This window comes from Bos grunniens, chromosome 18 (assembly GCF_055505025.1).
Source record: "Bos grunniens cultivar Pamir isolate PY7600 chromosome 18, Bosgru_T2T1.0, whole genome shotgun sequence".
Classification (NCBI taxonomy): Eukaryota; Metazoa; Chordata; class Mammalia; order Artiodactyla; family Bovidae; genus Bos; species Bos grunniens.
Window position 1 is genome coordinate 62,764,016 of NC_141182.1, and position 25,111 is coordinate 62,789,126.

Sequence of the window (25,111 nt, forward strand, 5' to 3'; positions counted from 1 at the left end):
GGAAGGGGCTTCAGGAAGAACGCTCAGTTGGAGCAAAGGCTCCCAACCAGTGCTGACATCGTCAAAAGTTGGCTTGGCACGAAGCAGGCAGGGTCAGTCAGGCAAGGGATAGGGGCTGTGATTATTGGGCTGGGGAGCTCGGCTCTTGCCATTACAGTTTTTGAAACAAATTTGCGTCAGTTACCAGCATTTAAAGTTTGGGGAATAGGAATCTAATAGTACAAACTATTCAGTTCAGCGTGGCAACAGTCGGCTGGAGCCCAATAGGAGCCATCCTCTAAGTTGGGGCATTCATTCATTGATTCAATCACTCCATCATTCGGGATCCTGTTCTACTTGCCAGGCCCTGGCCTGCCTGTCGATGGTGGAGTACCGATTGAGACAGGTAAAGATCCGATACATTTTAGAGGAGAGTCAGGAGGCATCCAGTAACAAATGTGTTGCAGGTGGTGGTGCTGAGGGGGAAAGCAGAGGCAGCAGGGGTTAGGGAGGCTGCTGTGCACGTGGGGGTGTGGAGACGGGCAGGGCCAGGATGCATGGGGGATGAGGAGGTGAGAGATGAGGTTGGAGAGGCAGGGACCAAACAACTCGGGACTAAGACGGCGATTGGGAGCCAGAAGAGGATTTTGAGCGTGGGGCGCACTGGGACACTGGATGTTCAGTCCCTCTGGAGTGAACTCAAGGACAACCTGGAGGCTGGGAGGTCAGAAGTCTGAGTTGGGGCCCCAGGGCGGGAGAGGAGGATTCAGAGGAAGAAACCAAGGAGAGTGGGGACACCTCCTGGATTCCTTTCCTGTTAGGCTGTATCTGGGGTTGAGGGGCAGGGTCTTGGCCCCTGATATCTGGGTAGAGAGGACAGCCGTTTACACCGCCTGCTAAGAGGAGGCTGTTTATAGACTGGGCCGCACATCACAATGCACAGGGCTCTCGAACACAAGCACGTCCCCTGAATTGTCTCTAAAGCCAGTTCTCGGCCAATCCGAGAGCACTCGCTCGGGAGACTCCAGCAAGGACAGGCCTCTTTATCTACCCGGACCGGGTAAGACCACGGCTGGAATAGGTCGGAATAGGTCGGCGATCCCTGGAGGGATCTAATTCCACTGGCGAAGGCAGTCTGCAGAGTCCGATCTCCCGAGGGGCTGCCTCGAAACTTTGAGCGGAGGGGAGGGAAAGGATCAAAAGACTTCCGTTTCTACCTCGTTTTCCATTCTTTTCTTTTGCTTCTTCATCACTGCCTCAAGTTCTGACACATTCTCTTTGTCCTGGAGGAAGGGGTGGAAATCAGGACCGTAGCATCCTCAGCGCCCTCCCCGGCCCGGACCTGGGGACGAGGGTTTCGGCTCACCTCCAGCAGCGAGCGCTGCACCGTGATCTGGCTATACACGCGCGCCCCCTCCTCGGGGCTAAGCGCCCGAAACTTCTCCTTCGGCAGTGAGAATAGCTGAGCGCCACTCAGTTCTCCCAGCGCCGCGATGGTCCTGAGCAGGGGCATTGAGGGCATGGTCAGGCCTGCCGGCCAATCGCAGCTCGAATGTCAGCCCCGCCAACCACGTCACGCCCGCCCCTAGGCCTTTGTCCAATCAGCTGCTGAAAGTTCCTGAATCCTGCTCTATCAACCATAGCGCGAGGTTTCCGTGGTGACTCCAATCGGAGCCTAGGAAAACAGGCCAATCACAGCCTGACATTCATAGTTGCCCTCAGACAAGGCTCCCGTCCTGAACCAATCCCAGGCCCCCGGGTCTGCCACTCCCACTGGGCCATTGGGAGCGCTTCGCCTCTAACGCGCGTATAACCCTAGCCTCCTAGCCGGCAAACGCCACACTCACCCTGAACTGAAGCCCTTGGCCTGTAGCCAGGCGCAGACCTCAGAGGCGCTGGAGTGCGGGCTGAGCTGCGACTCCGGGGCGCGAGGCCCCGGGGCTGCGCGGCTGGGGCCCGTGAGGCCCTGGGCCAGGCGTGCCTGCAGCTCCTCGTTGATACTGAGCATGAGCATCGGGGAGAATTTCTCTACAGGCGGGAAACCAGGAGAAAGGGACGACTCAGGGCGAAGGGCCCAGAGGGTCAGGGACCTCCAGCGTTCACGTGATGGGTGGTCGGGAACCTCCTTTTCAGAGTCTCCTTTTCTCTGCCTGGAAAGCGAGGACAAGGACCGTTCCCTCGAAGGGGTGTCCCCACCACTCACCCTTCTTGCCTGAGTCCAAGTTGTTGAGGTTCTCGCAGCTGTCCCTAGGAGACCGAGCTGAAGCCGGAGCCGGACCCTGGGTCTGCGCTAGTCCTGGAGCCAGGGCTGGTGCTGGTGGCAGAAGGGGTGGGGGCGGAGGGGCCGGGGCCGAGGCTGATGCGGGAGGAGCGGGGGGTGCCAGGCCCGGGGCCGGAGCTGGTGGTGGAGGGGGAACGGCCGTGCTATTGTCCTAGAGAGGGGAACAAGAGGGAAGCACCTGGATCAGAGAGAGGACTGAGTCACAGTCCCTTCTCCTGGAGGTAAATGTCTGAATCCCCATTCACCTCCTCTTTCAGAGATTTTGACCCCTTAACCCCCACGCCCCTTGTTCTCAGGATCTGACCCCCTAATTCCTCTTCCCTCAGGACCCAGGAGTCTGCCCCGGCTCACCAGACTGCGGCCCCCCCGCGGCCCCGGGTGCGGTGTCAGGATATTATAGGGTACGTATCCCTCCTGCCCGCTCTGGTCCTGAACCTTCCACCACTTGCGCTGGTCATCTAGGACCTGGAAGAGGTACAGCGGAGGGTTCAGAGACTGTGTCCGTAGCGAGGGTTGGGTGGACTCCACCCCCTCGCCCCCACCCCTACTCCTCTAACCTCCAGTATGTCCCACTCCTTGACGGACAGCTCGCTGCTGTTGCGCGCCTGGAAGTCATAATTACATAGGACCCACTTTCCCGCCGGCTCCGGCCCCTGGGGCTCAGCTTCTGGTTCCTCGTCTGGGTGACTGAGGAGAAGGGGAAGAGTTGGGGCGTAAGGAGGCAGCCAGCATCACTGTGCTGCGCCTTAGGGGTTGGTGTGAGCTGGAGTTAAAGCCAAGCAGGGGGTCAAGGCTGAGGGGAGGGGGCAGGTTAATACTGTTAACAGAGGTTTGACACTGCAATGCCAGTTTGAATATACTGTGCTCCTTTCATGCTGGGCACCATGCAGTAAGCACATGATATGAGTACTAGCATCAGCTCCGTTTTCTAGATGAGAACATTCGGGCTCAGAGAAATAAAATCACTTTTCCCAGATCATACAGCTAGAGACAGCTGCTATTTATTGAGCATCTGCTATGTACTGGGCTCATGCATAAATGATAAGCATAATAATAACAAGAGTCAACATGTACATAGCACTTACTGTATGCCAGAAACTACTCAAAGTCTGTTATATACACTAGCTGACTTGATACTGAGACAGCCCTTGGTAGAACCATGAGTTTGGACCTCTTAGTTCCTTACTCCTCCCAGAGACCCAATTATTATCTCCATTTTACAGGAGAGAAACCGTGATGTAAAGGTCATAGAGCAAGAAAGAAGTATAATTACACTGGGGACTCGGGCAGGCTGGCCTGAGCTCATGTCCTGAGGAATTCCATTCTATTCGGTGGACCAAACACTTCGTCCAGGTTTTTCCATACTTTTGGGCCAATGCAGTACTTGCACTCACCTGGGCGTGAACCTGAATGCTCCCATGACCCTAAACTCTTTAACTGCTAGCCTATACAACATCACAGACTTCCCATTCTTTCAGGGAGGGATTATAGTTATTTCCAGCTACCCCCACAAAGAACTTAAAGTGCAAAAGCAAAAGAAAAAAAAGAAAGGTGAGTTAAAAGCTGGGGGTGTCAAGATTCAGAAGCGTAGGGAGAAGGGGATCCGCTGGACCAGGCAGCTGGCGGGGAGGTGAGCAGACCTTTAGCTCTGACACCCCAGGAAAAGGCACCTCACCATGAAGCCTACCTGTGCAAGGGAGAAGGGGATCTTCAGGGCCGAGGTGCCCCCGTGTGAGGCTGGCAGCTCCCAGCACGCCGTCTCTGCCGAGACTCTCTGCCCCAGCCCTACCCAGACCCGCTTCTGCTCCTCCACACCTGCTGCTTCTCTCTTCTCATCTCACGTGGCTTCCCTCACACCTGCCCCCGACTTGCTCAGGGAATCCCGGCTCCTCGAGGCCCTTCTTCCCCGGAGACCCAAGAGCCCGCACCCCCACTGCTTGTTGGAACTATGGACCTGCACCCCCAGTCCTTTTCCTCCTCTGGAGACCTAGGAGCCCAGATCTCAAGCTTTAATTTCCTAAACTATTTAACGTTTAAAAGGTCCCAGTCTGACAGCCAGCAGGGACCAAGACAATTGCTTGAGAGCCTTGGGAAAGCGAGGGTCCAGCCTCCGAGTCTTTATCTCTCTTAGGAGCTCGGAAATAGTACCACTTTCTAACTCGCCCAGAAACTTGCTCCTTGGCCCCTGAAGTCGCAAGTCTGCTTCCCTGGCTCTCCCAGGTTCCAAGCACCAGATTGAGCTCTTCTTCAAAACTCAAATGTTCAACTCCCCAGCCTGTTCTCTCCAACACCTAGAACTCTGTCCTCATAGGGACCCAGGAGGGGAGCTTTCCAGGCCCTCGGAAACCAAGCCACCTTCTTCCAGATCTTTGGGGATTCAGGGGTCTCTCTCAGATTTACCCACTCCCAGCACCCTCCTCCCTTGGACCCAGAAACTGGGGCCCTCTCCCTCCCTCCCTCATTCTCCCCCCTCTCCCTGCCCCACCCCTGCCTCATCACCACCTCACCCACCTTCGAAGAACCGGGAAGACAAAAAGAAAAAAGGGGGAGCGGAGTCAGCACTGGGAGCCCTCAGGACGCACCCCACCTGGACCCCACTGACCCAACTCACCCACTGACACTCACCCATTGACAGCGACCTGGGGAGCGCTTTGCTGCAGGACATGAGAACAGTAAGTCAGGTGGGACCCGGCTTGCATCCCCGGGATTTCCGGTCACGCCCCCTACCCCCATGTCATCTGGGGGAGCTTAAGCTTTAGCCTCACCTGCTGGCGCCGCCGCTCGTGCTGTAGCTGTTTCTCCACTGGGTCCTCCCAGGCACGGCCCTGTGGGTCCATGCCTGGGGGCTCCCAGCCGCTGTAGAACTCAGGTCTGTATGGGGGCCCCTCCTCTGGGGGTAGGTCCACCCTGCAACCAAGGCAAGGGCCGAGGGCTCAGGGATCCTGAAGGTTTGACTTCAGACTGTCAGTCACTGTCAGTAACTTCATGAAGTTTTCCCCCTTCCCTTTAGCCTTTTTCTAACCCAACAAATGTAACCTTACCTCCCCCCGCCATTTTTTTAAACCAAGACCTGCCCCTTACTCTAAGCTGCATCCATGACGTCAACTGTATTTGTAAATATCCTGACTACACTCTCTTGAATTTCACCTCTGATTTCAAACTGGGTCTCCCACCCCTCTCCCCTAAGTCCAGCATCTAGCTTTGCACCTGCTCCCATGAAGCTGCCAGCTTCCGAAAAGCTGTGCCCTTTCCAAATCCACAGACCAAACGTTTCCCAAGCCCATCTCTTTGCTATAGCCCTGCTCCATTCCTGGAAGTCTTGCCTTTTATTCCCGTTCGAGCTCTGGTTCAGTCTCTCTCTCTCTCTTTTTTTTTAATCATGCTACAAAAAACCTCACTACCTAACTTTAAGATTTATTTTTGCAACTTTTTTAAACAGAGAAAGCAATACTCTCCTTGGGGAAAGGTGAGGGATTGAGAATACAGGTCCTGTGTGCAAATTATGACCCCAGAACCTGGAGGTGATAGGCCTTCCTAGGAGAGAAACCACTGGGCACTGCCACACCACCAAAGGGGACAGCTGCTGTCTGAGGCTCAGCAGACTGTTTCACACGACACTCAAAGAGTTTCTGGCCTTTCCTCCAATCGGATCGTGACGTTTGTCCTAGTCCCACCAAAACTTCAGTTTCTTTGAAGACACCCTCTAGCTAAGCCCCACAACTACCCTTCTCTCCCAACCCCATCTTTCCAACAGCCACGCCTTTTTCCCAGAGCAGCCCCTAAAACACCCCGCCTCCTGCCTCCTAGCCTGTCCCTCCAATCACCACACTGTCTACCTCCAAGCCCCGCCCCTAAATTACCACGCCTCCTGCCTCCCAGCCCCGCCCCTGAATCACCGCACCTCCTGCCTCCTAGCCCTTTCCCTCCAATCACCACGCCTCTTCTTCCCAGCCCCGCCCCTAAATCACCGCGCCTCACGCCTCCTAGCCCTTTCCCTCCAATCACCACGCCTCTTCTTCCCAGCCCCGCCCCTAAATCACCGCGCCTCACACCTCCCAGTCCATCCCTCCAATCACCACGCCCCACCCAGCCCCGCCCCTTAAATGCCACGCCTCCTGCCCCCCAGCCCTGCCCCTTACCCCGGGTGGGTCCAAGAGTCCCCCAGCGAGGTCCAAAGCATATTTTCACGTTGAGTGACGTTTTCCCGCAGCAGCTTCACAGCCTCCGAAGTCAGATGCGGCCGCCTCACGCCGCTGGCCAACTGCGGGCCGCCCAAGGTGTCTATAATCTGGCAGGGGTGCAGGAGTGGGCAGGCCATCAGACCAGCCTGAAGTGGACTCCTGTGCTGCAGGGCTGAGGCCGGGGGTGTCTCACCATCTGCAGAGGTCCGAACAGGAAGTGCAGCAGCTCCTGGGAGGTGGGGTTGGCGATGTTGCCGCGCAGGCGGGCCTGAGAGCCGGGGGGGTGCTGGTGTTAGTGCGTGGACAGGTGCGACTCGCTATTCCTATCGCCCCCTGAGGCCCCGAGGTGGGTGTGTACTCACCAGCAGGCTGAAGGCGTACTTGATTTTCTGAAGTACGTCGGTGTACTCGGCCCCTGAGGGCGGCTTGGCCCGCAGCGCCAGGAGGCTCTCTGTGGGTAGGAAGTCAGGCGCGGTGACGGGGGACGTGCAGACAGCATCAGGCAGGGTCAAAGAGAGAGACAGAGACCCAGTGAGGTCGTGAGGGGGAGTCATACTGGCAGGGGGTGCAGGGGGAGGCCCGGGGAGAGGGAGGATATTTGGGAGTGGCCCCAGAGGGCCGGGGAGGGGCTGTTCGGGACTGCCGCTGGATGGCGCCCCCTCACCCCCAGCTTCCTGGTGCCGGGTCCTGCGGCTGCGCTCTCGTTGCTCCAGCACACGGGTCGCCTCGGCCGACTTCTGCAGCCTGGATACGAAGCTCTCCACATCGTCGAACACGTGGTTCAGGATGTCCTGGGGGCCAGGGCAGGGGGATGCATGGGACCCCTGAATCCTAGACCCTCATCCCGCCCCGCCCCACGTCCAAAGTCCCACAAACCAAGAGCACTGGGGCACACTCCGGCCAGGCCACGCCCTCCGATGCTTGACCTTGCCCCATCCTGTCACCACCGGCCACATCCCCAGAAGTCTGACCGAGGTCCCAGGACCAAGCCCCACCCCCCTGACAGAAGATTCACACCTGCGGTGAGTCCCACCCCAGGCCCTTGCCCAGCTTCGCTCACCACCTCCCGCTCCGCCTGCAGACTGGCCAGGTCCGGGCCGCGGGGGCCCAGGTCCGGGGAGGCCGGGTCAGAGCTGGGGCAGAACTCCTCCCGGCTCGGCCTCCACGTCTCCTCCGCCTCTGGGATGGGCTCCGCCTGAGGTCGCCCGCGGCCCGCGGCCGGCTGCACTGTGTGGATCGCCGCGCGGAACATTGGGCAATGCGGCAGGGGCGCGGCCTCTGCGACTGGCGAGGGGTGCTGTTGCGGCTGCATTCGCGTGGCCCTGCGGAGGGACAAGGGCAGGCAGGCTGGGAACACCGAGGGGTACAGCGAGCAGAGAATTTCGGGGCTTCAATCTTTCGAATTGTGGTGCTGGAGAAGACTCTTGTGAGTCCCTTGGACAGTAAGGAGATTAAACCAGTCCATCCTAAGGAAATCAATCCAGAATATTCTTTGGAAAGACTGATGCTGAAGCTGAAGCTCCAGTCGTTTGGTCACCTGATGCGAAGAGCCGACTCATTAAAAGAGACCCTGATGTTGGGAAAGATTGAAGGCAGGAGAAGGGGACGACAGAGGGTGAGATGGTTGGATGGCCTCACTGACTCAATGGACGTGAGTTTGAGCAAATTCTGGGAGATAGTGAAGAACAGGGAACCCTGGCGTGCTGCAATCCATGGGGTCGCAAAGAGTTGGGAGGTATAGGCGACTTGGAGAGGGTTTGACTCTAAAACTGGCTCTGCTCTAGGCTAGTGGTATCAACCGATTTCTCGGATGGGGAGACTGAGGCCCAAAGAAGGGAGCCGGCCCTCCAGAGACCTCCCCGTCATCTCCTCTCCCCTCCGCTTACAGTCCAGCCGCTTTACCTGAGCGCCGCCGCCCTGCGCTCCCCGCAGCCCGAGCGGTAGTTGTGCAGAGCTCTCTGGATTTCCTCTCGGATCGACTCCACCTGCCAAGAGCGCAGTCAGGCCACGACCCCGCCCCACCCTACCCCACCCCCTGCCCGCTCAGCGCCGTGCTCCGGGTCGATCCCTCGGCTCAGCCCTAGATCACGGGTAGTCAGCGCCCGCGCACTGCGTCCACGCGCGCCCACGCCCTGGGCTCACGCCCCTGCCCTAAAACTGTCCCTGCCCTCGGCCACTGCCTGCCACCACGGAGGCCCCGTCCGGGTGGTACCTCGCGCCTCGACCACACTCATGCCCACACTAGTTCCGGCTGCTCCCAGGACCCCTCTCTCCGCCTTTGTGTCAGCGCTCTTAGCCTCGGTCTCCGTTCTGCCTGCACCTTCCTTCAGTTCAACCTATCCTCAGCCCCCCACCTCCGTTACAGAATTTCTTTCCAGGCCACGCCCCCTCCTAGGCCCCGACCCCGCCTTTGCCCCAGGCCACGCCCCAAGAGTAGAGGGCCCGCCCCATTGGCGGGAGGGCTTCGGACCCCGCCCCCGGAATCCTCCGGGTGCCGGCCGCGCCCCCGGGCTCTGGCCCCGGGCCCGGCTCGCTCACCCCGACACACCGGCCCTGGAAGAAATGCACGTCGGGCTGCGCGCGCTCCGGCTCCTGGCACACGAGCAGCAGCAGAGGGCGTTTCTGGCCCGGCGGCCTCACCGTGTCGCACCGCACGATGGCGCTCACAGGGTAGGACTCCAGCTCCTCCTGGAGGGGTGGGGCAGCGGGTAAACTGAGGCCTGGAGCCGCGGAGACTCCAGTGACCACGACAGCGGTGCCGGCAGAGGTAGGCGCTGCGCAGGGCAAACCCCTCCTCCCCCCAGGGGTAGGGCTCATAGATGAGCTGCTGCTGCTGCTGCTAAGTCGCTTCAGTCGTGTCCGACTCAGTGCGACCCCATAGACGGCAGCCCACCAGGCTCCCCCGTCCCTGGGATTCTCCAGGCAAGAACATTGGAGTGGGTTGCCATCTCCTTCTCCAATGCATGAAAGTTAAAAGTCAAAGTGAAGTCGCTCAGTCGTGTCCAACTCTTAGCGACCTCATGGACTGCAGCCTACCAGGCTCCTCTGTCCATGGGATTTTCCAGGCAAGAGTACTGGAGTGGGGTGCCATTGCCTTCTCCATAGATGACCTAGTGAGGCTCAAAAAGGGGGCGAAGCCCCTGACGTCCCTAGGGCCAGGCTCTCGGTCCAGCCGTTCCTTCCACCCGCGCGCCCCGGGGCACCTTGGAGACCGGGTCCAGCAGCGTGACGTGGCTGGCAGACACGCTCAGCAGCATGTCCTGAGCCCAGATGCGGCCTTGGCTGTCCATGAGGGCCAGTTTCTGCGAGGCGTCCTCCACCGTGTGTATGGCATCCTCACCCAGGCTGAAGGTTACCAGGTGCTGGCAGGGGCCACGAAGGAAGCAGTGGGTCCCAGGATGAAGCCGGGTGGGCTGAGGATCCCCCTGGGATCGGCCTTCCACCCCACGACTAACCACACCTCCTCTGGGAGGCCTTCTCTGAGCACCTGCTCCACCTCCCCCAGTGCCCTCGCTGTGTCTCCCATCCTAAAGACTAACACTCGGGTCTAGCTCTCCCGCAAGACCCCTTGAAGGCAGGGAATGGTCTGGGTTATATCCGAGTCCTGCTAAGCACCTCTACCCCCATTAGAACACATTTTGCTGCTACTTCTGGACCTTGTCTGACTCCCTACTTAACCGGGATGGCACCTGACTTGTCCCCATGGTCCAAACGTCCAGCACAAGAGCTGGTCCCGAGGAGAAGTTGGCAGGTGAAAGTGGAATTGAGTTCTTCCACCGCAGACCCAAGGCAAGGTAGAAGAAATCCACTTTGCAGAGAAGCAAACTGAGTTCCCCGAGTTAATGCTGCTTGGAGGTGAGCTGCTTTCAACACCCCCATCTCCTCAGGCCTGCCTTTCCTCCCACAAGGCTACTCGCGGCAACAAAGACCCCAGACTCACATTGACTTCATTGGTGGAAAAGTCGGACATAACCTCAATGGAGTAGCGCTTTCTCTGTTCTGCAGGGGTGAAGGGGAATAGCTGCAGGAGACCCAGCCCCCAGCCCCTCCCCCAGACCCGGGAGCCCCAGCCCCCAGCCCCTCCCCCAGACCGGGAGACCCAGCCCCCAGCCCCTCCCCCAGACCCAGGAGCCCCAGCCCCCAGCCCCTCCCCCTAGATCTAGGCGGCCAGCCCCCAGCCCCTCCCCCATCAGACCCAGGATTTGGGTCCTCAGTTACCTCGTCCCTCAGACCTAGTTTCTCTTGGCCTGGGGTTTCTTGGCCCCTAAACTCACCATAGATAGACTTGGCACTCTGTTTGAGAGAAGCTTCTGGGCTGTGAAGGAAAAGAGGGGTGAGAGGGGCTGGGGGAACTCTTAGCGGATGGTGGGGGTTCTGATTGCCAGGCAGAGCCTGCGAGAGCAGTGGGGAGCCACGGAGGATTTTGAGCAGCAAGGCAGAGCCAGCGCTGGACTTTAATAAGACAAGCACGGCAGTGGTACTGGGTGTGTGGTCTCCACTGTCACCCAGACCTGGATTTGAATCCCCTATTAGCTCCTGCTTTACCATAAGATCCCGGTCGGGTGGGGGGAGGTGGAGAGACAATCTCTCCTGCCTCAGTTTCTCAGGGGTGAGCTACCCACAGCCTCCATCCGGTAGGGCTGCTGGGTGAATTCAATGAGATGATGCAGTTGGAGCATTTTGCAGACTCTCCTATAGTCGGACAGGACAGCACGCACGCACTCTATCAATGAAGACCACATTCTTACATTATTACGATCATGCAAACTGCTTAACACACAGTTGCTCCAGAAATGGACTTTTTTTTTTTAAGCTGTGCTGTATCACATGGCTTGCAGGATCTCAGTTCCCAGACCAGGGATTGAACCCAGGCCTTGGCAGTGAAAGCACCAAATCCTAACCACAGGCTGTGGCCACTGATGCAAAGAGCCAAGTCATTAGAAAAGACCCTGATGCTGGGAAAGATTGAGGGCAGGAGGAGAAGGGGGCGACAGAGGATGAGATGGTTGGATGGCATCACTGACTCAGTGGACATGAGTTTGAGCAAACTCCAGGAGTTGGTGATGGACAGGGAGGCCTGGTGTGCTGCAGTCCATGGGGTCAAAAAAGAGTCGGACATGACTTAGTGACTGAACAACAGGTATTGGGAGTAGCTGGGAAGTTATCTTCTTCCCCTTCTACCCCCATGGGCCCTTTCCAGCCAAAACCTGTCCTCAACCTCCTCTTCAAGGTCACTTTCTGCTAGAAGAATTCTTGAATCCCATTTGCCCAGATATAATAGAAGCTCAGAGCTTGACTGGGGTCAGGGATGAGAGCCGAAGGATGAGAAACCCTTTCAGTCAAACCTCTGCTCCTCATCCTGCTTTGGTCAGTCAAATCTCCCCACAATTTGATTATCTCTGGGCTGGAGAAATCATTCCTTTACATCTCCCAGACACCTGTTTCCATGCTTCTCTGTCTTTCTCCCTGGTCACTCCAGGAGACTTGACCCTTCATTATAAACAGCCCAGGGCTTCCCAGGTTATCACTTGGTAAAGAACCAGCCTGCCAATGCAGGAGACACAGGAAACACACGTTTGATCTCCTGGGTTGGGAAGATCCCCTGGAGGAGGAAATGGCAACCCACCCCAGTATTCTTGCCTGGAGAATCCCATGGACAGAGGAGCCTGGCGGGCTACAGTTCATGGGGTCACAAAGAGTCAGACAAGACTGAGCATGCACGAACTTGGCACTAGGTCAATGTTTAATAAGATAACAATTGGGAATTCCCTGGCAGTCCACTGGTTAGGACTCAGTGCTTTTACTGCTGGGGCAAGGGTTCAATCCCTGGTCGGGGAACTAAGATCTCACAAGCCACGCAATGTGGCTAAATAAGTTAAAAAAAAAAAAAAATCAGATAACAGCAGCCGCCATAGTGGTTCCTATGAGCTGAGCACCCGCTGTTGGTTAGACAGCCGAGTCTTGCACGTGTGTTATCCTGTCAAGCTCTCGAAATCGCCCGTTTCACAGAGGAGGGACTGAGGCTTGAGGAGGTGATGTCTTTTGTTGGGGCCACACCACTGCTGAAGGCTGGCAATGGGCTTTGAACCCAGGTCTGTCTGATTGGCAGAGGGAGGGAGGCAGCTCAGAGGCTTCCAAGTGTCCAGCCCTGGGCTGCTGTAAATGCCACCTGTGGGTGTGGATGGAGGGTGGGGGCTGGGGGCCTGGCGGACAGGGGTACTTACCCAGAGGTGGTGCTCATGGTGCCGAAAAAGGCGGCTCCTGGCACCCGGAGCCCTGGAAGCCGGCAAAAGGATGAGGGCTGACGTGACCACAGGACCTGAATACCGGCCTCAGCCCCTCCTCCCTCAGACCCAGATTCCAAGCCCCCAGGCCCTTGCCCCTCAGACCAGGAATCTGGGCCTACAGGCCCTCCTCCCTTAGACCAGGAGTCCAGGCCCCCGGCCCCTCCTCCCTTAGACCCGGGGATCCAGACCCCAGGCCCCTCCTCCCTTAGACCCGGGGGACCAGACCCCCGGCCCCTCCTCGCTTAGACCCGGGGGTCCAGGCCCCCGCCCCTCCTCCCTTAGACCCGGGGGTCCAGACCCCTCGCCCCTCCTCCCTTAGACCCGGAGGACCAGACCCCCGGCCCCTTCTCGCTTAGACCCGGGGGTCCAGGCTCCCGCTCCTCCTCCCTTAGACCCGGGGGTCCAGGTCCCCGCCCCTCCTCCCTTAGACCCGGGGATCCAGACCCCCGGCCCCTCTTCCCTTAGACCCGGGGGTTCAGACCCCTCGCCCCTCCTCCCTTAGACCCGGGGGTCCAGACCCCTCGCCCCTCCTCCCTCAGACCCGGGGGTCCAGACCCCTCGCCCCTACTCCCTCAGACCCGGGGGTCCAGGCCCCCGCCCCTCCTCCCTAGGACCGAGATGTCTCCCAGTCCCCCTCACCTGCCGGTCTGTCTCTGACAGGCCGAGGCGCTGCTCTCCCTCCGCCGCGGCCTGTCCTTCCTGTCCCTCCCAGGCCCTCCCCCTCCGCATACCTGAGCGCTCCCTCGGCACAGCCTCCTGGAGCGGCCCTGGGCGGGGCGGGACTCCGGGGCGGCGGCGGGGAGCCGGCACTGTCTCCATCACAACAGGAGAACAGCCCCAGCAATGTGGCGCCAGAAACCCTGCTCCGACTTCCCCTGGTACCTCTGTGAAGCTAATTGCCACTTGTTCATGGTCAATGTGCAGAGTGAGCTTTGAACCTGGGGCCCACCTTTCTAATCCCAGGGCTGAGGTCCATCCGTGCTCCGTGCTCACCTCCTTCTGGGGTTTCTGTCTCCACTGGTGCCCTCAGCCCTCTTCCCTCTTCTTTTGAAAACTTCCCTCGATAATTCCAATGACGATGGTAGATAGCTAAGATTCAGTGCCCAACACGACTCCAAGAGTATCACAAAATTAACAGACTCCTCTGGCATGAAATCTTTTCCCTCTGTGCCACGGTCCCCACGGACTGAGTTGTACACCCACTTCTTCCCCGAACCCAGTGAGGTTCAGTGCTGGGGTGGCTCCATTTCACAGATGAGAAAACTGAGGCTCACAAGGGCTTGGAGACTTGCTCATAGTTATACATGCAGTAGGTGTCTTCCTAGTGTCTTGCTCCCTGCTCTAGTCTCCGTGAACAGATCCGGTAGACGCCTGAGTCAGCTCAAGTCACTCCCCTCTCAAAAGACTTGGGTGGCTCCCTGTTTCTCTGGATAGAAGAGAAGACTTTCTAGTATACTTTCCTTGGCTCTTAGAGCACCCAGGTGCCATTCTGCCTCAGGGCCTTTGCATTTGCTATGCTGTTTTCCTGGAATGCTTTTCTTGTATCCTCAGGGCTTACTCTCCCACCTTCTTCAGGTCTTGGGTTGAATAACATCACATCAAAGAGCCCTGGCTGGCCACCTCTGACCCCTCCCCTCCTTCAGAGTCTCTTCTTCCTAGACCAACACTTACTTTTTCTCCAGATCATTTATCACCCTCTAACACACTATATTGTTTTTCAGCTGCTAAGTCGTGTCCGACTCTTTGCGACTGCATGGACTGCAGCACATCAGGCTTTTCTGTCCTTCACTATCTCTTGGAGTTTGCTCAAACTCATGTCCATTGTGTCAGTGATGTTATCTAACCATCTCATCCTCTGCTGCCTCCTTCTCCTCCTTCTTGCAGTCTTTCCCAGCATCAGAGTCTTTTCCAAGGAGTCAGTTCTTTGCATCAGGTGGCCAAAGTATTGGAGTTTCAGTTTCAGCATCAGTTCTTCCAATGAATATTCAGGACTGATTTCCTTTAGGATGGAGTAGTCTGATCTCCTTGTAGTCCAAGGGACTCTCAAGAGTCTTCTCCAACACACAGTTCAAAAGCATCAGTTCTTCGGTGGTAAGCTTTCTTTATGGTCCAACTCTCACATCTATACATGACTACTGGAAAAACCATAGCTTTGACTATACAGAACTTTGTTGGCAAAGTGATGTCTCTGCTTTTTAATACTCTGTCTAGGTTGGTCATAGCTTTTCTTCCAAGGAGCAAGCATCTTTTAATTTCATAATTATTGTATGTTCAGTCCCCTAGTCTACCTGCAGCTTATAGAATAGGATTTTGTGTGTAATAAGTGCTGGAGTGACATGTGCTGAATTAATGCACTTTTGTATTTGGTACACTTCTGTGCATTATTGCTTCAGTGAACACATGCTGACCCCACAAACTAAGTGAGGCTGGAAACCAGAGAAGGCACATCCTTGTCCTGGATTGATGGGGAGGAAATAACAGAGAGAAAGAGAGATAATACATGTGGAATTATGGTAAAGAGCCCAGGTAGGTGTGGATTCCAGTCCTGCCTATGCCACTTAATCACTTTGGTAATACTTATTTTATGCTTATATCTTCTGCTGAGTATGCGGTGTGGGTTTGTATAAACCTCACAACATCTTATGAAAAGGGTTTGAGTATCCCCATTTTATACATGAAGAAACTGAGGCATATTCAAGTCATTTGTCTATGATCCCACAGCTAATAAGTGGTGGAGATGGTTGAACTCAGACCACACAATTTATTTATTTATTATTTATTCCTTTCTTTCTGGCCGAGCTGGGTCATTGTTGCTGGGCGGGTTTTTCTCCAGTTGTGGCGAGTGAGGGCTTCTCTCAAGTTGCAGTGCCTGGACTTATGTTGCAGAGCCCCAGCTCCTGGGCTCACGTGCTTAGCTGCCCCAGGGCATGTGGGATCTTCCTGAAGCAGGGATTGAACCCATGTCCCATGCACTGGCCGGCGGATTCTTAACCACTGGACCACCAGTGAAGTCCAGACATACAATTTAGGCCCGGCATCCTTTGTTGCTACTCTGTGTCACCAGCTCATGGTCTGGCCCCGTTTCAGCTGTGTGGCCCTGGGCAAATTACCTAACCTCTCAGTGCCTCAGCACCGCCCCCACCCCCAACTGTAAAATGGGGATCACAGCTTTGGGAGGATGTACTGGAGAGGGCAATGGCACCCCACTCCAGTACTCTTGCCTGGAAAATCCCATGGATGGAGGAGCCTGGTAGGCTACAGTCCATGGGGTCGCTAAGAGTCGGACACGACTGAGCGACTTCCCTTTCACTTTTCACTTTCATGCATTGGAGAAGGAAATGGCAACCCACTCCAGTATTCTTGCCTGGAGAATCCCGGGGTTGGGGGAGCCTGGTGGGCTTCCGTCTATGGGGTCGCACAGAGTCGGACACGACTGAAGCGACTTAGCAGCAGGGGAGTTACGGAGAGCTCTGAGTACTGTAGCCAGGGTAAGAGAAAAGGCGAGGAAGTGTTTGCAACCACATAGGTTAGGTCTTTCTTCAGCAGGTCCTACAACAGCAACGCCGAGGGTGACTTGGGAGCCCAGAAGAGGCGGTTCAGAGGGTCAAGGCAGGCTTCCTGGAGGAAGGAGGGGCGGGGCGGCCGGAGCCAAACCTGAAGGGCAAGTTTGGCAACCCCAGGTGGCCTGGAGGGTGAGGGAGGGGTGTCCCGGCCGGGAGCCGCGGAGGGGAGGGCTGACGCGCCTGCCCGCGTGCCGGGCGCTGGCCGGCGCAGAGGAGCCGGCCCAGTGCGACCCCTCGCCCCGCGCCCACCCGGGTGCCGCCGCTGGAGGGGCCCTGCTTTCTTCTGTGCCCCGCTTCTGTCACTTCGCGTCCCTGAGCGTCCATGCCACAAATGTTTTCTGAGCTCAGCCTTGGGGGGTGGGGTGGGGGCAGGCTGGGACTGGTGCCCCACTGATGGGGAAGACAGGGGTCGGAGTGGGGAGGCCACAGCCCCAGGTCTCAGTGGCTCTGGGCCAGGACCGACGCAGACCTGGCCGAGCCCAGCCCCTTTCTTCACGTGCAGCTGGAGGGCAGTGTGGCTGTGTAGGCATTCGGCGGGGGCTGCAGTTCTGGGTTGGGGAGGACCGCCTAGGGGTCCGGACTCCCAGATCCAAGGGAGGAGGGGCTTGGGGTCCAGACTCCAGGGTCCGAGGGAGGAGGGGCTTGGGGTCCAGACCCCCTAGTCTGAGGGAAGAGGGTTGGGGTCCTGGACCCCCGGGTCTGAGGGAGAACGCCCTGGGGGTCCGGATTCCTGGGTCCGAGGGGCGAGGCGGGCGCAGCGCAGGCGCCCCCAGGCCACTCCCCGCCCCCCCCCCCCCCCCCCCAAGCAGCTCCTCGGTGCTTGGGAGCAGCAGGTGAGACAGAAACCCGAGCTTCCGCCCCCGTTCAGGGCCCGGGGCCTCCTTCCTTCTTCCCCGGCCACAAAGAAGACGCCGCCCTTTCTCCAGACCAGGACACGTGGTTCCCAAATACCACTGGACGCTCACACCCCTGCACCGTCTGACTCCGTAAGTCCTGGGGGAGTGGGCGGGGGCGCTCACCTGGGGAACCCCCGAACCAAACCACCAACAGTGCAGCGCCTTCTATTGAGTGAGCTTTCGGGCTCTGTGGCTCTGAACTTGTCTCTGTCCCCGAACGCGGGGGAACTGGACTGTTCATTGTCTCCGCTGGGTGATCCCGGAAACCAGACAGAACGCGCGCCACAGCTTGTTAAGTCAACATCGTCTGTGTATCATCTCAGAAACCACCCCACTCTCTTCCATCACCCTTCTCTTCCAAGGCACGCCCCCACTTCTGTCTCCCCGACTCGAGGGTTTGCTGGTGAATTCCTAGGACTAGGAGGGAGGCAGAATTCACGCAGATTGCTGGGGCAGGGCTTATGAATAAAATAGGAGCTGGGTATCAGGGAGATATATTTAACATACGTATTTATTAATTTACGCATTCAGTAAATGGCCCCTGAAACCTAATTTGTGCCTCACTCTTTGCCATCAAGAAGACAGGTTGGTTGGGGAAATAGACCCTGCTGGCACTCACAGTAGGGATTCACAGTGACATATGCTGTAACTGAGGTGTCAACAGCGCACTGAGTGTCCCTGGAGGAGACCTTTTATTTGAACCTGTAGTGGGCATGTGAGGAGGTCAAAGAAGACTTCCCCGGTTAAGTGATAACTGGATGGGGTTCTGAAGGATGAATAGGAGTTCGCCGAGGATGATGTTGGCAAGGATCACTATTCCAGGCTTGGGAAGCGGCATGTGCCAAGTCCCTAAGTCATGTAGGAGCAGGTGCTCGAGCACCAATCTGGTCCAAGGACGTTCTAAGTGGGGGCCAACAAAACCCCTCCCTGCTTTTGTGTTATTGTCACTCTAGTGGGTGTGGTGGGGAGACAGAAGATAAACAGGTAGTGACACTCGTGTGAATAAGGCTTTCGGATTGTGGGAGTCTCTGCAGGAAGCAAAACAAAGGTGAAGAGATGGAGTGACCCGGGCCGGGCAGGTGTGGCGACTCCTGGTGAGCTGGTCACGGGTGGCTTCTCTGAGGAGGCGGTGCCTGGACTTGAATTTCAGGACGCAGGAATGCAGAGAGGGTTTTGGGCAGAGGGAACACCTGGGGGAGGCTGGGCAGGTGGGGGTGTGGCTGGCCAGAGGAGATGAGCCTGGAGACAGTGTGGAGGACGGTCCTGATGTTGATGTTGACCATGACCATGGCAAAGGACAGGGTGGCCAGACTCCAGCTTAGATGGATTTGCCCCAAGCCTGAGTTTCAAGACGCTCCCTCTCTGGTTGGGGAGGTGACATGAACATGAGCAGCCCAAAAGGTGTCATAAACAGAGGCCACTCGGGCAGGGTGGCAGATCAGAGAAGTTCTTCCCGGGGCCTTAGAGTTAAGAGGTTAGGGAAGGTTTTCCCTGAAACTCCTCTGAGACCGGCTAGCCCATGAGCGGAGGGGTGGGGAGTGACACCGGAGGGTGAGTCTAAGAACTGCCTTGGCTGGAGGAGGGAGGCTGCTGTTAAGCTGTTTGTTCTCTGGGAGGGATCCAGGGCGACTGGTCTCCCGAAGCTGGAGGAACTTGGCTCTCAGGCTGGGGGGCTGGGGGTGGGGGTGGGGGTGCTGATGGGCAAGGACTCCAGACAGACTAGAGTTGGGATCCTGGGTTGGAGCAGGTGACTCCAGATTGTTCTCATTTCTTCCTGGCTATGAGGAGCATAAGCCCTGGTTGCTGCAATAACAGCTGCTGGGAAGATGAGGTGTGAAAAGGCAGGTCAAGTGCTTAGAACAGGTTCAGTGCTCAGCCAATGGATGGGTGAGATAGAGACAAAGGAAAGAATCAATAACTACATGGCTGGATCCACATACGTGACAAGGACTGGTTCTGCAGACAAAGAGCTCTGCGCCCCAGTGCCTGCTCGCAAGGAATGGGCAGACTCAGTCCTAAGCTTCTGATGACCGTTCATTTATTCAGGACATTTATCCATTCATTTGACAAATGGTTCTGAAGCATCTACTCTAACCAGGCACTGTGCCAGGGGCCAGAGAACTCAACGGCCCCAAACCTGCCCTCGTGGAGTTTATATTCTGGTGGAAAATAAAAAAGTGAATGTGTAGAATGTCAAATGGTGGTCATAAAGCAGGGAAGAGGGTCCAGTGGGTGTCTTGGGGGTTTTATTGGTTGGGGAAATCCTCACCGAGATGGTGCTGTTTCAGTGAAGACCTAAAGGGAGTGAAAGTGTAAGTCGCTCAGTCGTGTCCTACCCTTTTCGAGCCCATGGACTATAGCCCACCAGGCTCTTCTGTCCATGGGATTTCCAGGCAAGAATACTGGAGTGAATTGTCATTTCCTCCTCCAGGGGATCTTCCTGACCCAGGGATTGAACTTGTGTTCCCTGGGTCTCATGCATTGCAGACGGATTCTTTCCCGCTGAACCATCAGGGAAGGGAGTGAGGTGTGAGGATCTGGGGAAGGATCTTCAGGCAGGGGCAAGGGCCAGTGCAAAGGTCCTGAAGCAGGTGCTCACACAGCAAAGGTGTAGGGCATGAAGTCAGAAACGTGACGGGGGTATACTGTGGGTTCTCAGGATCACTGTGGGAGTCTGAAACTGACAGGTGCTATAGTCGGGTTTTGATCAAGTTTTTTTTTTTTTTTTTTTTAAATTGACCTGAAATTAGCCATCTTAGTTAACAACTGAGTAGCATTTTGTACATTGACAGTGTTATGCAACCATCATATCCATCTATTACTAAACACTTTTATCCTCCTCAAATAAAGTCAATACCCTTATTTATATTTAGAAATTTTTTGTGGCCACGCTGCGCAGCATATGGGATGTTGGTTCCCCAACCAGGGATTGAACCCATATCCTCTGCATTGCAAGGTGATTCTTAACCACTGGACCACTAGGGAAGCCCTGGAGTTGCCATTTTCTGAGATCCCAGGGAAGCCCTCCATCCTAGCTGAGCTGTTTGCATGGTGCCTGCCTTGCTCCAGGCAAACTCACTAAGTCTCTCCTTTCCTGCCTTCATTCCTTCTCATCACCATTAACTCGTGTCCATGCTCCGCTCCTCCTCCCTGCTTCTCTTCCTTCCTCCAGATTATGGAGTCATGAATGTGCTGTGCTGAGCACCTGTACTAAACCAACAAAACAAGACCGATTGTCCCAGTCACTATGGCCATGTAACAAATCATTCCAAGACCTGGTGGCTTCAGACAAGGGCCACATTCAGTCTGCACGTGAATCTGCCCTCTGCACAGGGCTTGGTGACGGCGGCATACAGGGAAGGAAAGTGAAGTTGCTCAATCATGTCCGACTCTTTGTGGCCCCATGGACTGCAGCCTGCCGTGGTGCCTCCATCTCCATGGGATTCTTCATGGAGCCTCCATTCTCCAAAACAGCCTCCATCCATGGGATTCTCCAGGCAAGAATACTGGAGTAGGTTGCCATTTTCTTCTCCAGGGGATCTTCCCCACCCTGGGCTCGAACCTGGGTCTCTCGCACTGAAGACACGCTCCCGTCTGAGCCACCTCTGCTCTATTTGGTGAGGGTGGGGGTGGATTGGAAGCTGGGGCGGTGTCGGGACTGGAAAGACGAGCCTGGAATCATCAGGGCTCCTCTACCATCTAATCTTTTCTCTATGTGGTCTATCCAGCATGGTAGCTTCAGGGTCGCTAAACCTGTTTCTTACATGTCAGGTAAGGGTTCCAAAAATGCACGGATAGGAAGAGAGGAGAGAGGGAGAGAGGAAGAGAGGGAGGGAGGAAGAGAGAATGAGAATGGGAATGAATTGGGTGTGATAAGCCTTCTGATGGGGGAAGAGTTCTCTCAGGACCTGGGACAGCACCCAACATTTGTAGGGATTTATTAGTAACCTCAACAGTGGTAAATGAGTGCATAGACTACCTGGTAGGAGATATTCTTAACTCCTTGGGTGCATCTGGGAATCAAATAGGAGCTCCTAAGAGGAAAGAATTTGCATGCGTTGTTCTCTTTATAATAACAACGCTACACCCATCAGTGCTCTGGTGTTTCCTGTGTCCTTGTCATGAATTACTTTCTGTCATCCTTCCAAACCCTGTGACAGGCCAGCAAAATGTAGCCCACCGCTTGTTCTTATAAATAAAGTTTTATTGGAACGCAGCCCTGCTCATTTGTTTTCATATCGTCGGTGGCTGCTTCCCTGTCATAATGGCAGAGTCGTTGCAACAAGGACTGGATGGCCCAAAAAGCTGAAATTATTTTCTCTCTGGTCCTTTGCAGAAGATATTTGTTAACCCCTGCTCTAGAGGTAGGTGATATCAGACCAGTTTATAGAAGAGAAAAAAAAGGGCTCACAGAGGGGATGTTTATTTGAGGTTGAGAGAGCCAGCATCAGTACTTTTTTATTAAAAATTTCCCCCTTATTTTTAATTGTGGTAAGCTTACATGCCATGAAATTTGCCATTTTAACCACTTTTGAATGTACAATTCTATGGCATTAATTGTATTCACGTTGTTGTGTGCCCATCAACAAACACCACCCATCTCCAGAATTTTCTTCGTCTTGGAAAATGGACAAGAACTCCAGAACAAGAAAATGCAGATGAACAAAAAGAAAAAAAAAAAAATCATCCTGCCTGGCAGAGATGCCGAAGAGAGGAGTAGCTTTTTTTTTTTTAACTAAAAAATATGCACTTTGATATTTAAGCTTAAAAAAGAGAATCAGTCTGCTCTCCCTGCCTCCCCCCACCCATTGACATTTAAGGAAGAAACTCTGGATGTTGGTAAACATTTGAACTTTCTAAAGCTGTAGACGGAGTCTATCCAGGGACACGTACAGACGAATTAACTTGTACTGATAGATGTAGAGGTTGATTTTATCTATGCCAGTGTCTTGCTATTACAGAGAGACAGGGCAATGAGGAACATTTCCCCATGTGTTTCTTTCCCAATGACCTATTATTCTCTTAGCCTAAATTCTTCCAAGGGGAAGGGGTGGGTCAAAGATTGGTGCAGATGATTTTGCCATGGATTACTGAATGACCTTTTAGGTACCAACTGACACTCCCACCAACAGGTAGGTGTACCTGTTTCACCACATGCTTGCCAACACTGGGTATTATCATTGCTTTGATCCTGCCAATCTGATAAGTGAAAACTATCATCTTGTCATTATCCTAATGAGTTTCTTTGATTCCCAGTAGGGCTGAGTAGTTTTATGTGTTTGTTAATTTTCTTTCTTTGCAAATTGACCCTTATATCCTTTGCCTATGCTCCCCCCTCTCTCTGTTAGGGGTGAGACTTTTTTTTTTCCTTATTGATTCATTAGAACTCTTTACATATGAAGGATACTAACTCTGTCATTTTGGTGGGTAAGAAGAGACAGAAGTTAACAAAGGGGAAGTCACTGCTCAAGGTACACATCTAAGAAGAGGTGGAGCAGAAATCTGAAACAAGATCTTTCTAGATCCATGTCTTGGGGTCTGTACAGCCTCTGTGGAACCTTCCCTTCTCCCACATCTTGCCCACTCCATGATTCAGGAACCCTGAGTTTCCACAATCTCAAGAATTGCCAGACCCAGCTACCCTTGCAACGCCCCAGCAGCAAACCTATACTTTGATTTGCTGTGTGGATTAAATATTTGGCACAGACTAGGTACTCGATGAACAATGCTGTGCTGTGTGATGTACACAGCTGCTCAGTTGTGTTTGATTCTTTGCGACTCCATGGACTGTTGCCCGCCAGGCTCCTCTGTTCTTGGAATTCTCCAGGCAAGAACTGGAGTGGGTTGTCATTTCTTTCTCCAGGGGGTCTTCTCCACCCAGGAATTGAACTCATGTCTTTTGTGTTTCCTGTATTGGCAGGTGGATTCTTTACCACTGTTCCACCAGGGAAGCCCACACTTAATAAACAAAAGCTGGCATTATTGCCTTTTTTCTGTTTTTTAATCTTCTCTTCAGCCACATCTCTTGCCAGCTGCCTACGCCTTCAAGTCCAACCTCCTACCATCGCAAGCAACTTGCCTCACAATTTCTCATGACTCCAGTCAGTCCATTTGAAGAACTCCTACTCATCCTTCAAAACCCTATATAGGTTTTGCCTCCTCTAGGAAGTTTTCCTAGCCAAATTCAGACTTAAATTGAAGAAAGTGGGGAAAACCACTAGACCATGTAGGTATGACCTAAATCAAATCCCTTATGATTATATAGTGGAAGTGAGAAATAGATTTAAGGGACTAGATCTGATAGACAGAGTGCCTGATGAACTATGGACGGAGGTTCATGACATTGTACAGGAGACAGGGATCAAGACAATCTCCATGGAAAAGAAATGCAAAAAAGCAAAATGGCTGTCTGAGGAGGCCTGACAAATAGCTGTGAAAAAAAGAGAAGCGAAAAGCAAAGGAGAAAAGGAAAGATATAAGCATTTGAATGCAGAGTTCCAAAGAATAGCAAGGAGAGATAAGAAAGCCTTCCTCCACAATCAATGCAAAGAAATAGAGGAAAACAACAGAATGGGAAAGACTAGATATCTCTTCAAGAAAATTAGAGATACCCAGGGAACATTTCATGCAAAGATGGCCTTGATAAAGGATGGAAATAGTATGGACCTAACAGAAGCAGAAGATATTAAGAAGAGGTGGCAAGAACACACAGAAAGACTGTACAAAAAGGAGCTTCATGACCCAGATAATCATGATGGTGTGATTAGAACCAGATCCTAGAATGTGAAGTCAAGTGGGCCTTAGAATGCATCACTATGAACGAAGCTAGTGGAGGTGACGGCATTCCAGTTGAGGTATTTCAAATCCTGAAAGATGATGCTGTGAAAGTGCTGCACTCAACATGCCAGCAAATTTGGAAAACTCAGCAGTGGCCACAGGACTGGAAAAGGTGAGTTTTCATTCCAATTCCAAAGAAAGGCAATGCCAAAGAATGCTCAAACTACTGCACAATTGCACTCATCTCACATGCTAGTTAAGTAATGCTCAAAATTCTCCAAGCCAAGCTTCAGCAATATGTGAACCGTGAACTTCCAGATGTTCAAGCTGGAGTTAGAAAAGGCAGAGGAACCAGAGACCAAATTGCCAACATCTGCTGGATCATCAAAAAAGCAAGAGAGTTCCAGAGAAACATCTATTTCTGCTTTATTGACTATGCCAAAGCCTTTGACTGTGTGGATCAAATAAACTGTGGAATAATAAACATTTGTTTATTGTTTATAATAATAATAAACAATAAACTGTGGAAAATTCTTAAAGAGATGGGAATACCAGACCACCTGAGCTGCCTCTTGAGGAACCTATATGCAGGTCAGGAAGCAACAGTTAGAACTGGACATGGAACAACAGACTGGTTCCAAATAGGAAAAGGAGTACATCAAGGCTGTATATTGTCACCCTGCTTATTTAACTTATATGCAGAGTACATCATGAGAAATGCTGGGCTGGAGGAAGCACAAGCTGGAATCAAGATTGCCGGGAGAAATATCAATAACCTCAGATATGCAGATGACACCACCCTTATGGCAGAAAGTGAAGAGGAACTAAAATGCCTCTTGATGAAAGTGAAAGAGGAGAGTGAAAAAGTTAGCTTAAAGCTCAACATTCAGAAAACTAAGATCATGGCATCTGGTCCCGTCACTTCATGGGAAATAGATGGGGAAACAGTGGAAACAGTGTCAGACTTTATTTTGGGGGGCTCCAAAATCACTGCAGGTGGTGACTGCAGCCATGAAATTCAAAGATGCTCACTCCTTGGAAGGAAAGTTATGACCAACCTAGATAGCATATTGAAAAGCAGAGACATTACTTTGCCAACAAAGGTCTGTCTAGTCAAGGCTATGGTTTTTCCAGTGGTCATGTATGG

General features: G+C 54.1%; 1 protein-coding gene and 1 long non-coding RNA gene across 15 annotated transcripts; one reads left to right on the forward strand and one right to left on the reverse strand.

Moving 5' to 3' along the window:
* Window positions 1-100: 100 nt before the first annotated feature.
* Window positions 101-14,086, reverse strand: EPS8L1 (EPS8 signaling adaptor L1). Of its 14 annotated transcripts, none has more exons than XR_015146515.1 (22): window positions 13,368-13,429; window positions 12,666-12,717; window positions 10,716-10,756; window positions 10,382-10,440; window positions 9,645-9,803; window positions 8,980-9,129; window positions 8,344-8,426; window positions 7,502-7,763; window positions 7,106-7,232; window positions 6,804-6,892; window positions 6,635-6,709; window positions 6,400-6,548; window positions 5,026-5,167; window positions 4,886-4,914; window positions 3,948-4,771; window positions 2,818-2,947; window positions 2,612-2,725; window positions 2,183-2,411; window positions 1,827-2,007; window positions 1,346-1,478; window positions 1,197-1,262; window positions 101-455 (listed from the first exon to the last, which is right to left on the reverse strand). XR_015146515.1 is itself a non-coding variant. In XM_086354507.1 (22 exons), the coding sequence occupies exons 2-22, from the start codon at window positions 12,680-12,682 to the stop codon at window positions 333-335; spliced, it is 2,379 nt and encodes a 792-aa protein (XP_086210633.1). In that variant the 5' UTR covers window positions 12,683-12,717; window positions 13,722-13,745; the 3' UTR covers window positions 101-332. The 14 variants fall into 14 exon arrangements, 10 of the variants coding, with proteins under 10 accessions (XP_086210633.1, XP_086210626.1, XP_086210627.1 ...); XM_086354507.1 differs by lacking the exon at window positions 13,368-13,429 and adding an exon at window positions 13,722-13,745 and having other exon boundaries at window positions 3,948-3,968; XM_086354500.1 differs by lacking the exon at window positions 13,368-13,429 and adding an exon at window positions 13,678-13,700 and having other exon boundaries at window positions 3,948-3,968.
* Window positions 14,087-17,141: 3,055 nt separating this feature from the next.
* Window positions 17,142-21,403, forward strand: LOC147354648 (uncharacterized). Its single transcript, XR_015146518.1, has 2 exons — window positions 17,142-17,277; window positions 20,360-21,403. It is a non-coding gene; the product is annotated as an uncharacterized LOC147354648 (long non-coding RNA).
* The last annotated feature ends 3,708 nt before the right edge of the window (window positions 21,404-25,111 follow it).